Source organism: Caloenas nicobarica, chromosome 4, assembly GCF_036013445.1.
Source record: "Caloenas nicobarica isolate bCalNic1 chromosome 4, bCalNic1.hap1, whole genome shotgun sequence".
In the NCBI taxonomy this organism is placed as follows: domain Eukaryota; kingdom Metazoa; phylum Chordata; class Aves; order Columbiformes; family Columbidae; genus Caloenas; species Caloenas nicobarica.
Genome location: NC_088248.1, coordinates 23,859,771 through 23,873,552, shown reverse-complemented (window position 1 = coordinate 23,873,552; position 13,782 = coordinate 23,859,771). Strand labels below are relative to the sequence as shown.

Below are 13,782 nucleotides of genomic sequence, written 5' to 3'. Positions count from 1 at the left end.
CCACATTCAATAGCTGGTAACAGAATTTTTACAAGACAGATAGAAAATGCATGTGAGATTGTTACTGCCATTATAAAAGGACAGCATCTTACCTGTGTATTTGTTTTACTGCTATCTGAAAATCTTATCAAATTGAGTTCATCACGTTCGCACTTTGGTAATTATACAGTTTTGAGCTAAAGGCATGTTTTCACTGGCTGAAGGAGAAGAACACAAGGTTATGAGATCGTCTCACTGCTTCTGCAAAAAATAATTACCATCATAAAGCACCACATTTTTACAATCAAGATGCAGCCTTGTTCTTTAACTTTTTTAAGTACAGAACATATGTGTTCTCACCCTATGTTTCTGTACACACCTTCATCTTTTGAAAGCCATTTAACTTCTGATCTTTGCATTTACCATCCGGTTAATGTTCTTCACTAACTTTTGCTATATGGTATCAGAATACTGTGAGTGACATGTCATTTCGTAGGTCCCCCGGTTTGCAGATCATTTTCCCGAATTTCTTATCTGTCTACTTTCTTTTCATGGTACCCATGCTCTCTCAATAACTTCTCCATGTTTTTTTTTTCCTCCCTTACAGCTTCACTATATCCATAGCAGTCCCAGTGGGTCTGGTTCTGCCAACCCACCTGTCGTCAGCACCGTCTATGCCTATATCGGCACACCGCCTGCGCAGCGCCAGCTCTCATCGTTAGTGTGGCGTCTGGGCCCGACGCATTTCCTGGAGGAAGTTCTGCCTGCCCCAGGTGTTAGCACCATTTATGAGCTGGGACCAAATTACGTTGGAAGCTTTCAAGCGGTATACGTGCCATGTGAGTACAATTCAAATGGGAGCAAATGACTTGGCGGGGTGTAGTTGGATCTTTTGTGTGTGCGTTGGGAGAAGAGGTGAGGAAGGAGAGTATGCGGTAGCAGAGAGGAAAAGCTAGTTGTTCATAGGAAGAAGATTAGTAGGTACTATTGAAGATCATAGAAATCCAAATTACCGTTTTAACATAATTCTGGTAGTTCTCATACTGAGATATGATAGAGGTACTTGTATTCCTCGCTCTGCTTTTAAACCAATCAGAAACGCTTAAAGCTGTCGTTATTCGTGCTGTATATTATATTTATCTGTAGAAGGTGGAATTGGAAAGGCATTTTTACTTGTCAGTTTCTAGTGATAGCACTCAGTAACAGACCTGCAATGTATGCTGTGCTTTAAACACAGCTGTCTTGAAATGTCATTGTTTGCAAGGTCTGAATAGGTCAGCTGAGAAAAAAAGTCAAACTGGGAGGGACTGTGGGTGCAGCAGATAGTCTTTAAGCATGTCACAAACAAATCTGGGCAAGTCTATTACATTTTTAAGTGTTCTTGTTTGAAATTGAGGGAGTGCAACACAAAAAGATGTGAATAACCTTGTTAGAAATGTGTATTCGTAGCCCTGGTTTTAGCTGTGCAGACAACAGATTCTTCTTTAGCTCTGGTAAGGTGAGCTGTCACTAGCGAGATTTTCCTGTTCCGTAGAGCTCCCTATCTTTCCCTGCAGTTAGAGAACCTCCTCACTAACATCAGGATTACGTCAGAAGATACTCATTGCTTTACCTGTCTGTCCAGGGCTTTTCAGTGAAACATAAATAAAAATGGAGAACATATCATGTCATCTTGTCCTTGCAGTGTCTGTCCGCATGAGGACCATAACGGTCTCCAGCTCTTCTGGAGAGAAACTGTCACCGTCTCCAGGGAAGGAGACAGTGAGTGACAGGACTGGTAGGAAATCAAAAGTATGTACAGGGAGTGCACAGAGACTTTTCTTAATGAAAGCTTTCCCCTAGAGTGGTGACAGATCATCCTCCCAAAATGTAAATTATGTTCAGGCTGCGAAAGAATGAAGTATCATGAAAAAGAAGGTAGTTTGCCTTATGCATCTTGAGTGTAAAACTTCAGGGGGTTGAGTTTTGTCATGTACAAGTCTGTGTCACGTACTCGCTTTTTTGACAGCCAACAAACCTGGCAAGCAGCTCTGGCTTTAGTTATCTGCTAGTCAATCATAATTCCTCCTGGAAGGCATTTTGACTTGTGCAGTGCAAGTTTTAAGTACTGAATTAGCTGAAGCAAATCCCATGAATGTGAATTTGTTCATTCGCTTCCAAGGATTAAAGATCTTCCTGCCTTAATGCAAAGGCCATGTTCACCAGGAAGTCCACAGTAACTTGGGAGAATTCTACATTTCTTAACATGTTGACTTTTTCAGTGTGGCAGTGTATTTCTCCTCCCCAAGTTTTGCTCAGTTTGTTGTATTTCAGGAGGTGTCTGCTCCAGAGCAAAGGGCATTTTTCTATTTGGGGCTAAGTTTCTGTTTGTGTCATATGCACTGTGCCAAACCCTGACGAGTTTGATAGAGGGTGCAATATGAAGCTCTGTGCCTTACCCTTTTATCTTGGCCTCTCTATCCAAAATGCTTGGTTTTCCTCAGTGTGATGATTATTTGTGGGAATCCTGAAGAAGGGAAGAGCCCTTGCAGTCTTCTGCTGTTGTCCTTAGCAGGGAAATTGCATCTGACCTGCTGCTTGCCTATGCAATGCTTCTTTCCTAAGTTTTGTCCCTGTTTTCATTGGGCAAGATTGCCATCTTCTGAGAATTTGTCCTGTGTTTAAACAAAATGAAGAATGGGTTGCTCTTTAAGCATTTGAAAGATCCCTCAGAGAGCAGTTATTAGTTCAGGAGAAGGAATTCCTTAGCCTGCTCAACGAAATGGATGAATGTTCTCAGAGCATCCAATGATGAGGATCCAATTGAGGATTTAATTTATGGAGAAACTAAGATTTCTGAAACTCTCTTTTAAGTGAGACTTGACAGGGACTTGACCCTGATTCAACAAATTATATAGCCATCTAGCTTCTCATTTGTTTCGGTGTTAGGCGAGGAGCCTTCATGCTTTTTAAATTTCATTAATGTATTTTGCTAGAGTTGCAGGTACCTTTTGACCTGGAATGATGATGCAGAAGTGAATGTCCTTAAGTTTTCAGGTGCTGAGTTTTGCACGCTTCCTCTGAGCTTTGTCAATACCTGTCAGTTGTAGCGTTTGCAGTGTCTCATGAGAAGCATCCGCTTTTGGACCAGTGGATACAAAATATTAAAGATATGATTGTATATTGTCTTCAATGCCTGGGCCTTTTGCTTTTTATTCAGTCTTGCATTTATTGTACTGTTCTCTAAGGCAGGTTTCCTAGCAAACAATAGTAAAAAGGCTTTTGTCACTGGCAAAGATGCAGATGGACCAAATACGTCTCTCTTATTCGATTAATTTGCTTTTCTTCAGATGGGAAAGGAAGTGAACAGCGCTTTGGCTGTACACAAATTGAGAATAGGAGTAATGTTACCTTCCAAAAATTCAGATGAGGAAGCACCACATCTTGTCTTGCTTGACCAAGCCACAGACTACCAGTTGCCATTATGGGTTAATATAGTAGACCTTCTTGAAAGGAAATGTTTCCTATGTATTGCCCTTTTATTTTAAATAGCAGATTTATTCCACAACTCGCATGCTATTGAGCTATTCTTGAATGTAGCAAGCAAGTATGCAAAGACAATATCGCATCTTGGCTATTTGTAAAATATTTCTTCTATACCTATTCTGCAATATAATTTGCTTGAGATTTTACTCTTAAAACTGAAAATAAAAACAATGCTATTACTGAAATGAACGTTTATTTTGTCTTTAAGGCAAAGATTCAAAGTCCGAAGGAATCAACCCATCTCCAGTATCTTTGGTACCGGAAGAGAAGGTCTCTTTTGGTCTCTATGCACTCTCCGTTTCTTCATTTACAGTGGCAAAAATAAGGAAAGTTTACAACAAGTTGGATAGTAAAGCCATTGCCAAACAGGTATGTTGGGAAATTAGTTGGTTAATATGTACTACTTGTTTGTTCCTTTCTTTTAACTTCTTTCAAGGCAGTTTGCACAGTGCAACCAGGAACAATAATGTACTTGTCAGAAGAGTTGCCCCTAATTACTTCCTAGTTTAAAAATAAAATAGAAGGAGATCATACTCCTGGATTTTACTCACATTCTTGACATTACTGGTATCTTGGTATCTTAGAACCTTTTGGAGGTATTTTGGCTTTTTAATGTGGATGGCAAGTGTAATCTTGTTGAAAGGCAGTTAAGATTTTATTGTTGAACACTATTTCTTCATTTGCAGATGGACAAAGCTGATAGCTTAGTCCTCTGACTGTGATTCAGATTTGGAAACCAGAATATCCTTTGACATTTTTCTTCAAAATATGTTAAAATTCAGGAATTATTGGTACAAAGGACCATCTGTGAGGACAGGCTGAGAGCCGGGGTTGTTCAGTCTGGAGAAGAGAGGGCTCTGGCGAGACCTTATTGCGGCCTTTCAAAGCGTACAAGGGGCTTATAAGAAAGAGGGAGACTCCTTACCAGGGCCTGTAGTGACAGGACAAGAGGCAACAGTTTTAAACTGAAAGAGGGTAGACTTAGAGTGAACATAAAGATGAAACTTTTTACGATGAGAGTGGTGACACACTGGAAGAGGTTGCTGAGATGAAGTGGGTGCCCCATCCCTCTAAGTGTTTGAGGCCAGGTTGGATGGGGCTTTGAGCAACCTGAGTTAGTGGAAGGTGTCACTGCCCACAGCAAAGGGGTTGGGCTGGATGGTCTTTAAAGGTCCCTTTCAACCCAAACCATTCTGTGATCCAGTGGCATCATTTTTGAAGTTAGATTAATCTTCCTTAAACTTTGGAAACCGGAGATTTGTCTTTACTTAGAGAATGTCCTAATGACACTAGCATACTTCTACTATGTTATATATTACACACTCTTTATCACAGGAGGAAAATACACAAGCTATGTTCAGGGTTACAAGGAAAAAAACCCCTTCCCTTTAGCCCCTGCATTTTTTCTTGTTTTGTTCAGCTGGCGATTTCTTCTCATGAAAATGCCACCCCTGTGAAGCTGCTACATAACTCAGCTGGACATTTGAATGGACCAGCGCGCTCCATTGGTGCAGCTTTGATAGGATATTTGGGTGAGTTGAGTATTTGAGAATTATTATGTTTGAACGTGATTAGTTACTTGTTAATAAGAACTTAAGGGTAGAATATAAATAATGTAATTGATTAATGTGGTATTAATGGTACATTGTTAAATGTAATTAACATTTTTATATTTTATGGACATTGCTTCAGTTTATATGAGTGTCATTATGAAAATATACTTAATTACCTTATGTCAAACTATTTCCTAGTGCAATATTTCCTTCATCTCCTCTTTTGAGGTGTCACAGTTCTTCTAGTGATACTCTTTTTCTAATTCAAACAATGCTAGGAAGTGAATTATTTGCATGTAAACACAGTGATTTTCTACAAGAATTAGTTGATTTGATTTGAATTTATTTTTGCTGCCTATGCTCAGGAGTAAGAACATTTGTCCCCAAGCCTGTTGCCACCACACTGCAGTACATTGGTGGAGCTGCTGCTATTTTGGGACTTGTAGCCATGGCGTCAGATGTAGAAGGGTTGTATGCAGCTGTGAAGGCTTTGGTCTGTGTGGTGAAGAGCAATCCCCTAGCCAGCAAAGAAATGGAAAGAATCAGAGGTTACCAGGTATGTAAGAAATGCCTTAAAACAGACCAAGCTGGATTTCACTGTCTGTCCTACCAGTTGCTTTGGAAATTCCTTGTTGTGTTGTAGTAACCTGACTTTCTGCTCCTAAGTTTAGCATAGATGAGTGATTTAGGATGGCTTGTAAAGGAGAGGGTGGAAAGTTTTGCTAAGCAGTTGTGTACATTTGGCTGTTTTGCTGAAGCCGACCCTTCGTTAATAGCAAGGAAGAGCACAACTAGGCACTTAGGTGATTCTTTTCCTGTGATGGTGAACTCACCCCTGAGAGCATGTGTCTCCATGATCTGCCAGCAAGAGAGCAGGATAGGGATACACAAAGAAAACTGAACAAGCAAACTCCTAAAATTATCATTTTGAGGAGACTGCACAGAATTTGTAGTTAGTGATGCTGTTTGCTTTCAAGCTGGAGACTTCTTAATTCTCCATTGGGGCAGGAAAAACACAGTCATGCAGAAGGATTGGTTGGCTGACTTGAAAAGATCCTCACATAATCAATGCATTTTATGTTTCTCATGGAGATGGCTTTACTGAAATGGAAAGTTCAAGACGAAGTTTCAGCAACATATTTGCAAACCTTTTAGTGCTGATGGCAAATATAGTTACATTGAAACATATTATTCTATGTAGCCTATTGCAGACTTTGGCTTACTTTGACCAAACGACTCTAGACAGTTTCCTCCTTGCACCATAAGCAATTGGGGAATAATCACATATGACCTTATATTCCACTCGTATTGACCTCACCAAACAGCATGGTTTAAGAGGGACTCCCAGAAATCTGTGTTTCCTTAGTAATGTTCCAAAGAGGATGATGAAGCTGAACAGGCCAGTATGTTGAGAGTTTGACAAGTTTGCATCAGAAGAAATAGCAATAGCACATCTGGCAATCTGTTCTTCCTCAAGCCAGCTTGTGCGAAGCTGGAGGAGTGAGGACTGAAAGGATGACATGTATGGTCATGACTAGGGCAACAAAGAGTAGCAAGAAAAAAGAAAGGCTTATTCGGATTTGTGTTGTCCTGGCTACTTCTCTGCCAGAATGTGCCCCTTATTTGTGCACGCAGTACTCTAGAAGTCCTGTATTTAAGTCTGTCGTGTCCACGCTTGCTGTCCAGGAACAAAACTATCCAAGAATGTATCATGTGCTATCTTAAGCTGACAGCTGAGAGGGGGGTGTGTGCGCCTTATCCTTGGGGCCTAGATACTGTCTGCAGTGTAGAACAGAGGTTTTATAAACTGGACAGTGTCCTGCATTTGCCCTTTTTCTAATTAACCATAATGCCACTTCCAAGCTTTTTCACCAAGGATGTCAGCTGTCAGAAAGGAAAACAGACATTTCATCCGTGCTTCTTTTGTGTTGGGACAATGTTGCCGTGTGTTTGTAGGCTACTAATTCCTTTTCTGTTTATTTGTTCAAGTTGCTGGCAATGCTGCTAAAGAAGAAACGATCCCTTCTGAACAGTCACATTCTCCATCTGACCTTTTCCTTGGTGGGAACTGTCGATAGTGGGCACGAGACCTCCATTATTCCGAACTCTGCTGCCTTCCAGGACCTACTCTGTGATTTTGAAGTATGTTAAAGCGGCTCAGAAAAGTGATGATGATACTGGATAGTGATTAAGTCAGGTGCTGGTAGCATACCTTAAATATTGAACAACAGCAAACTAGGCTGTTATCCTAAGAACTTACTATTTTATATATAGTACGGTAAAGCAGCTGAGTAGCAAGATTATTGGTAACCTGTGAAATACTGAATTGTTCTTTTCTTAAACTAAAGAAAGCAGAGAGGTTCTGAAGGAAATGCTAATGCAGTAGAGGCTGATAAACAGCATTACACAATGCATAGAACTTGTCGTTTACTGTTTGTTCCTTTGGTAATATCTGTACCTGACACAGACTGAGTAAAAGTATTCTTATTGGCATATACTAAAATAAATAAATAAATATACTAACACTAACAATAATCCAGCTACAAGATACTGACTTAATAGTGCAAGTCTATCTTGTACAAATGGCTTCATGAAGCTATCAATTTTCTTTTTATAGATGTCCCTTTAGTATTTCAGAGCACTCCTGGAAACTATTTAAGGGTCTTGTCTATGAAAAAACTCCTGCTGCTTGCTATAGCCTTTATTTTAATAAAATCAACTGGCCTTGTTAACATTTTTTTTGAAAGCTTAAAGGTCTTTAACACACCTAAAAAAAATCCTTGCTAATATTAACAATACACTATAATCATGGCACAAAAAAAGAGGAAATCAAAAGGGCGGGCCTGAGTTTCTTTTTTTTAATCTTAGTGAGGATCTAATACAGAGGGAATTTCTCACCTACCAATGTTACCTGTTTCTTATTTGATATGTAATATTAAAACTAGCAATAACTGTGTGCCATGTCTAAACATAAATTCTTCAGTATCACATAACTAGTTATTCTTTATCAAACCTTTTAAATTACAATAATGCTTATTTGTGTTCACAAAATTACACAGGCTTAATAGAAGTTATAACATCTGCAAGAGACAATATTTGTGGTAGAGGTCTTAAGGTAGATGAATGTTTACCAGAGAGAAGGGCGTGAATTACAGCCCAGCTCCTTTTACAGTGAAGCCTGAATTCTGCTGAAGAAAACTTTTTTCCTCTTGTTTTTTCCCTTTCCCTCATAAAGGAATCTGCTGAGAAATTTCATAAATGGTATATAGTCACTCAGACAGCATCTACTGTATGAAAGATCCAATTTCATGGTTTTTAGTTCAGGTCTGTCTTTTCTTTTTCCCTGAAGACCAAGAACAACTGGAGAATGAATACACCTAAGAGAGTAAAAAAAAACCCAAGAAAATAAAATATGCAAGTCATAGGTTGATGAGTCACTAAGAAGAAACTTTCCAAACACCTCTGGTTTTGGCTTGGGGTTATTTATTTACTTCTTTATGTCTGTATTCAGAAATCAGTGACCCAAACATTTCACTTAAATTGGATAAATTAGATGTTCTTACTCTTACGCTACACAGGGAAATGAAAAGATTTGTTCTGATCATTTTAGGTTATAAGAGTAGAAGACAAGCAAAAGCTAGAAAGCTTTTTGTTTAAGCCAGTTTTATACACCAGAGCACAAGCATTAATTACGCTTTGTTCAATAGCAAGTCAGTGTTAAGTTTTGCAGCTATAATTGTGAGCTTTCTGGCTTTTATATATTTTATTGGATCTATTGATTGAACAATTGGTTTTGAGATTTTTGTTGGTTTTTTGGTAGAGGATCTAAATAATTTAAAACAGTGTACGGGAAATGCTAGGTAAAGATTAAAACAAAAAAATCAGGGGAGACCTTGAGTTGAATCTTAGCAGAAGATAGTAAGTTAATTTCACAAAGAGAAATCTTCACTTAAGCCAAATAACATGGCATTTCACATCAACCTTGTAAACCCAAAATAACTGCTTTGGAGTCCTTGTACCGTTTAAGGAGAAATTCCAGATAACGTATAACGTTTTATGTCTAGAACTGTTGAATTTTTCAGCATGTTACACTTGCAGAGAATATGTTGGGTACCAGTGTGTGTGTTTGTAGTCTTTGCTAGTATATTTAATATTTATCTGAGGCTGAAGAATAAACAACTGCGAACCTTGCAGTGAGCTTTTGAGTGCAATGGCCAGGTAAATAGTCATGTAGACGAACAGTTTAATCTCTTCAAGCCTTTCATAACTTCTGGTATATTAAGCTTGAATGTCAGTTTTTAATCTTAAAGTGGATTTGTGTACAAAACCTATCATTGTTTATTTTGTGTTACAGGTCTGGCTTCACGCACCCTATGAGCTTCATCTGTCGTTATTCGAGCACTTTATTGAACTTCTCACTGAGTCCAGGTACAAGCTGATGCCAGCCCAGTAATGAGACTTACAGGATTAGGTAACACACAAAGGATGCTCCGATTTTAAATTGCCACCTCCTTTCTTTTCTTCTTCCAGTGAAGCGGCAAAGAATGCGAAGTTAATGAGGGAATTCCAGCTCATCCCAAGACTGCTCTTGACTCTTCGAGATATGTCTCTGTCCCAGCCTACTATTGCTGCGATCAGTAATGTGCTGAGCTTTTTGCTTCAAGGCTTCCCCAGCAGCTACGACTTGCTCAGGTAGCCCACTCCTCTCATCATTGTGTTTTTATTGTGATGGTGATCTTGGTTAAGAATACTTCATGGTAGTACTGTTGTGGAGTAAGTAACATGAAGTGGTCATGTACTGAATTTTTTTTCCTCTGAGAAGTTACTGAACTAGCTAGCTGTAGGCAATAATTTTGTTAATGCCTTGATTAACATATGGAATTCAGTTTGTATCTGAACAGGTATGACTGAATGATTAAACTGACTTAACGTTCCACAGGTGAAAAGTGAAGCTGCCGTACTGCAGCTCCCTTGTTCGTGTGAACCACTGAGCATTTTTCTTAAATACCATTGAATATTACTTGAGATGGAGTATAATGGTACTTCTGGTTTAAATGCAGCTTTGATTACTCTCCTGCATGAAAGGTTTAGTTCAAGATTTTTTCTTGGTCATCACTCTGTAGAAAAAATATTTAAGGCTGTCAGATATAGTACTATTAATTCTGACTGCTGAAAGGTACATTAATAATTGGAATTAATGCATACAGGAGTACTTTAAATGCTTTTAAATGAGTTCAGTTCCTTCATAACTTCGTTTTTCTCATCTCCTATTTTGTTATAAGGACATGGATAAAATATTGCAGGGCTTGGGGGTTCTTTGCATACGAGTGGTCATATTTTTGGCTTCTCGCTTCGAGTACAATTAAAGATATCAGAAGCATCAACCTGAACATCTTACCTGTCTTTGTTTTAGTTAGGCAGGACAAAAAATGATTCAAGAATAAACCTGTTGATTTTATTCTTAAATTCTTATGGAACAGATGGTAGAATGCCTACCTGAGTGTTCCTTGTTGTTCTTCCTGGAAATAAAAATGAAAAATATTGTATGACTTGGGAAAAAGTTGTACTAGCTAGAGATCACTTCAGGTTAATTCCAGAGGAAAGATGCGAGAAAGTTCATGGTTTTGGGTATCTGCCTCTCACTAGTTTTATGATTTTATATTTAAGGTGAGTTGGTGATAGATCAGAGTGCATCTGTCATATCAATGAACGATGTTTTCTCTGTGTATGTCAAGGTTTGGACAGTTCATCTCTTCCACTTTACCTACATTTGCAGTCTGTGAAAAGTTTGTAGTCATGGAAATAAACAATGAAGAAAAGCTCGACAGTGGTAAGTATGGCACGGCCTAGAAGCAGTAGAAGAGAAATACTTTGTGATATCTTTGTGCTTAAATACTTTAAATGTAGAAATAGTGTCATTAATAATATTGTAACTAGCTGCCATTTAGCTGTGGTACTTAAGATTTCCCTGTTGTGTGCAAATCAGTGCAAACCCCATGTACCGTTGTTTTACTTTCCTTCATTTAACACTGCATGGCTTTGTTCTGTTTCTTCCACTCATTCCTTCAAATTGGCTGTCTATCTCTGCTTCTTTCTGGGGAGAGAGAAAAGACAAAAATGGATTACTAGGTGCATCTGCCATCTAGATGTGGAGGAAATGAAAAAATTAACTAAGTCTAGTTTTTTTGATTTTTTGGGTTTTTTTTAGGAAAAAAACCAAGTTTCTTTACTATCCTTCGAGAATGCTTATACTGAATTTTTTAAAGACCATTTCTACCCTTTTCCCTAAAGAAAAAAGCCTTATGCAGTTTTCAGTCAGTTTCGCTGAACAGAAATGTTTTAGCCCCACAGTGGATGTCACCCAACTAAATAGAAGGGTGTGCCCAAAGATGCTGTGTTTCTACATCGCTTGGGACTATACTGGTGCACAGGGACAAGTGGGATAAAAGCATTTCTGCTTCACGGTTGGATTTACTAGTCTGATTTCCTGAAGAGCAAGGTCTGGGCAGTCTACAGGTTCATCTTTATCCCTCTGCACCTCTCCTGTTCCTTCTGAATACTTTCATTTCTTGCAGTCTAAAGATTACTAAATTCAAACTTTTTAGTGAAAAAGGAGAGGGTGTTGGAGAGAGAGCCAGGTTGGTGTTCGCACTATGGACTGGCTGTGGTTTTTTTTTCCCAGGCTAGCCACAGCCTGAGCTGCTTTTTGCCTCCCTGGGGGACTGAAGAACCCTGGGGAGAAATTCTGCCATAGAAAATGCTTTGTGTTCTTGTCTGTGACTTGTGCACAAAACCATGGCCCAGATAGTGTCCATTTATCTGTCTTCATCTTTGCACATATTGCCTCAAGTTGCAATTGTCTTTTTTTTTGAAAATAATATAAAAACCTGGTTGTCCTTTGACAGCATAAGGTAAAATAAGAGGGATTCACAAAATAACTGTAAAGTTAGTCCTGACCTATGTGTATTGGCTCATTTAGCAGTAAGTGTATTTTTCAACTGATGATGAGTTTGAGGATCTGTCAAAACAAAAGGAAACTAATTTTTCTCTCTGTTTTTGTAGATCTGGAGGGATTTGGGAAGCATTACGGGTTTTTTCCTTGGGATTTTTCCTCCACCCACAGATTTCATAATGCAAAATGTTTATCCAACTATTGTGTGTTTTTTTTTGTTTGGTCAGCAGCACATGGCAGGCTGCCTGCACTTTAGCACAGCTTTCTCTTAACCTAAGTGGCATCAGGTTGAGTTTGCTTAGGTGTGGAGTTTATGAATAGCTTTTAAAATATCCTAGTTCCAAAACCCTAATTCTGCCTTTTTTGTGTGTTTGTGCTTGGCATTTAGGAACAGAGGATGATTTTGGAGGACTTGTTTCAGCTAATCTTATTCTACTGCGGAACAGGCTTTTAGATATCCTTCTGAAACTTCTATATACATCTAAGGAAAAGACAACTGTTAATTTGCAGTAAGTACAAAAAAAACCTGAGGTAGAGAAAGGATGTTATTTTTTCAGAATTATACAGCCTCCATTCAATTCACTAGTTGCATTGCATAGTTTCATAGAAACTATTGAATGATTTATGCAGATGTCACTGAGTAAGCTTTGGGTATGCTAGCAGAAATGGAATGCATGATTATTCAGTTGTATGCTGTCAGCTGTGGTAGCAAGAATTATAGTACTAAGCAGATGCTGGTGTAACTAATACATAGCAGCTATTGCATTAACAGGTTTTTGATTTGCATCTTTAAAAAAAACCCCATGGTTGACAGCATTAGTGGAAACTTATGGTTCAAGTTAAGAACAACAGAAGTAAATATCAGCAGGAGAAGAAAATACATAGTAGATTTGGGGGGAGATTGCTTCTTATTGTTACTTCGTGGTAGAAAAATAGCCTCTGTAAAATTGTTAATTTTAAAACTTTGAGGGACAGAGGATCACAAGTGAGTAGGATGCAGTGGGAGCAAGTATGGATGTCTGGATTGTTGTTGGTTTGGGGTTTTTTGTGTGTGTGTTTTGGGTTTTTTGTTGGTTTTGCGTGTGTGTTGTGTTTTTTGGTGGGTTTTTTGTTTGGTTGGTTTTTTAAGTTTTGTTATCTGGAGACCCAGGTATTTAACCCCCACTCTCCTTGCATGGTACTTTGTGCTGTTTTCTCATCACTTCATGTGTGGCTATAGAAAAAAATCTGTCAAAAAAGACGACTTGTGTTTTTAGAGAAGTGAGATGGTCATTTTCTGGTTTGGTTAAGATCAAATGACTTCAGTATGAGGTATCATTAGGATCATTGATACTGGAATGCCCCTTAAGTCCTTAAAACTACATGTGAGCGAACATGATATTATAGTTTTATGAGGCATTAGATTCACATGGTGAATTGGAGAAGAGACGTTGAAACCATGTCAAACCTTGACAAAATATAACTTTCAAGCAGCTGCCTGATAGGCTGTATTGAGTCTCTTGGAGGCATTTTGTGGATGTATGGTGCATGTAGATAATGTAGTGATTGACTGAGTGTTGGTTGACATACAACCCAGACGTATTTGAGCTTTTCAGCAATACTGCTTTAATAAAAAAAGAAAAAAAAAAAAAGAAGAAAGGAAAAAAAAAGAGACCATATTCTTTCAAATATGGGAAGCATATTAAGGGAATTAAGAACTCTTCCCTTAATTAAAAAACAAACAAACAAAACAACAAAAAAACCCACACAACCACAAACAGACCAAAAAAAACC

At 38.4% G+C, this 13,782-nt stretch overlaps 1 protein-coding gene across 5 annotated transcripts in view; it reads left to right on the top strand.

Moving 5' to 3' along the window:
• Window positions 1-13,782, top strand: part of WDFY3 (WD repeat and FYVE domain containing 3) — a 173,097-nt gene that overhangs the window by 109,004 nt on the left and 50,311 nt on the right. For all 5 annotated transcript variants that reach the window (XM_065634847.1, XM_065634846.1, XM_065634845.1 and 2 more), the window contains 9 exons: window positions 587-818; window positions 3,713-3,873; window positions 4,925-5,036; window positions 5,423-5,613; window positions 7,047-7,199; window positions 9,412-9,485; window positions 9,588-9,749; window positions 10,793-10,887; window positions 12,398-12,518. In XM_065634847.1, coding sequence (XP_065490919.1) covers window positions 587-818; window positions 3,713-3,873; window positions 4,925-5,036; window positions 5,423-5,613; window positions 7,047-7,199; window positions 9,412-9,485; window positions 9,588-9,749; window positions 10,793-10,887; window positions 12,398-12,518 — 1,301 coding nt within the window. The remainder of the gene's footprint in view (window positions 1-586; window positions 819-3,712; window positions 3,874-4,924; window positions 5,037-5,422; window positions 5,614-7,046; window positions 7,200-9,411; window positions 9,486-9,587; window positions 9,750-10,792; window positions 10,888-12,397; window positions 12,519-13,782) is intronic.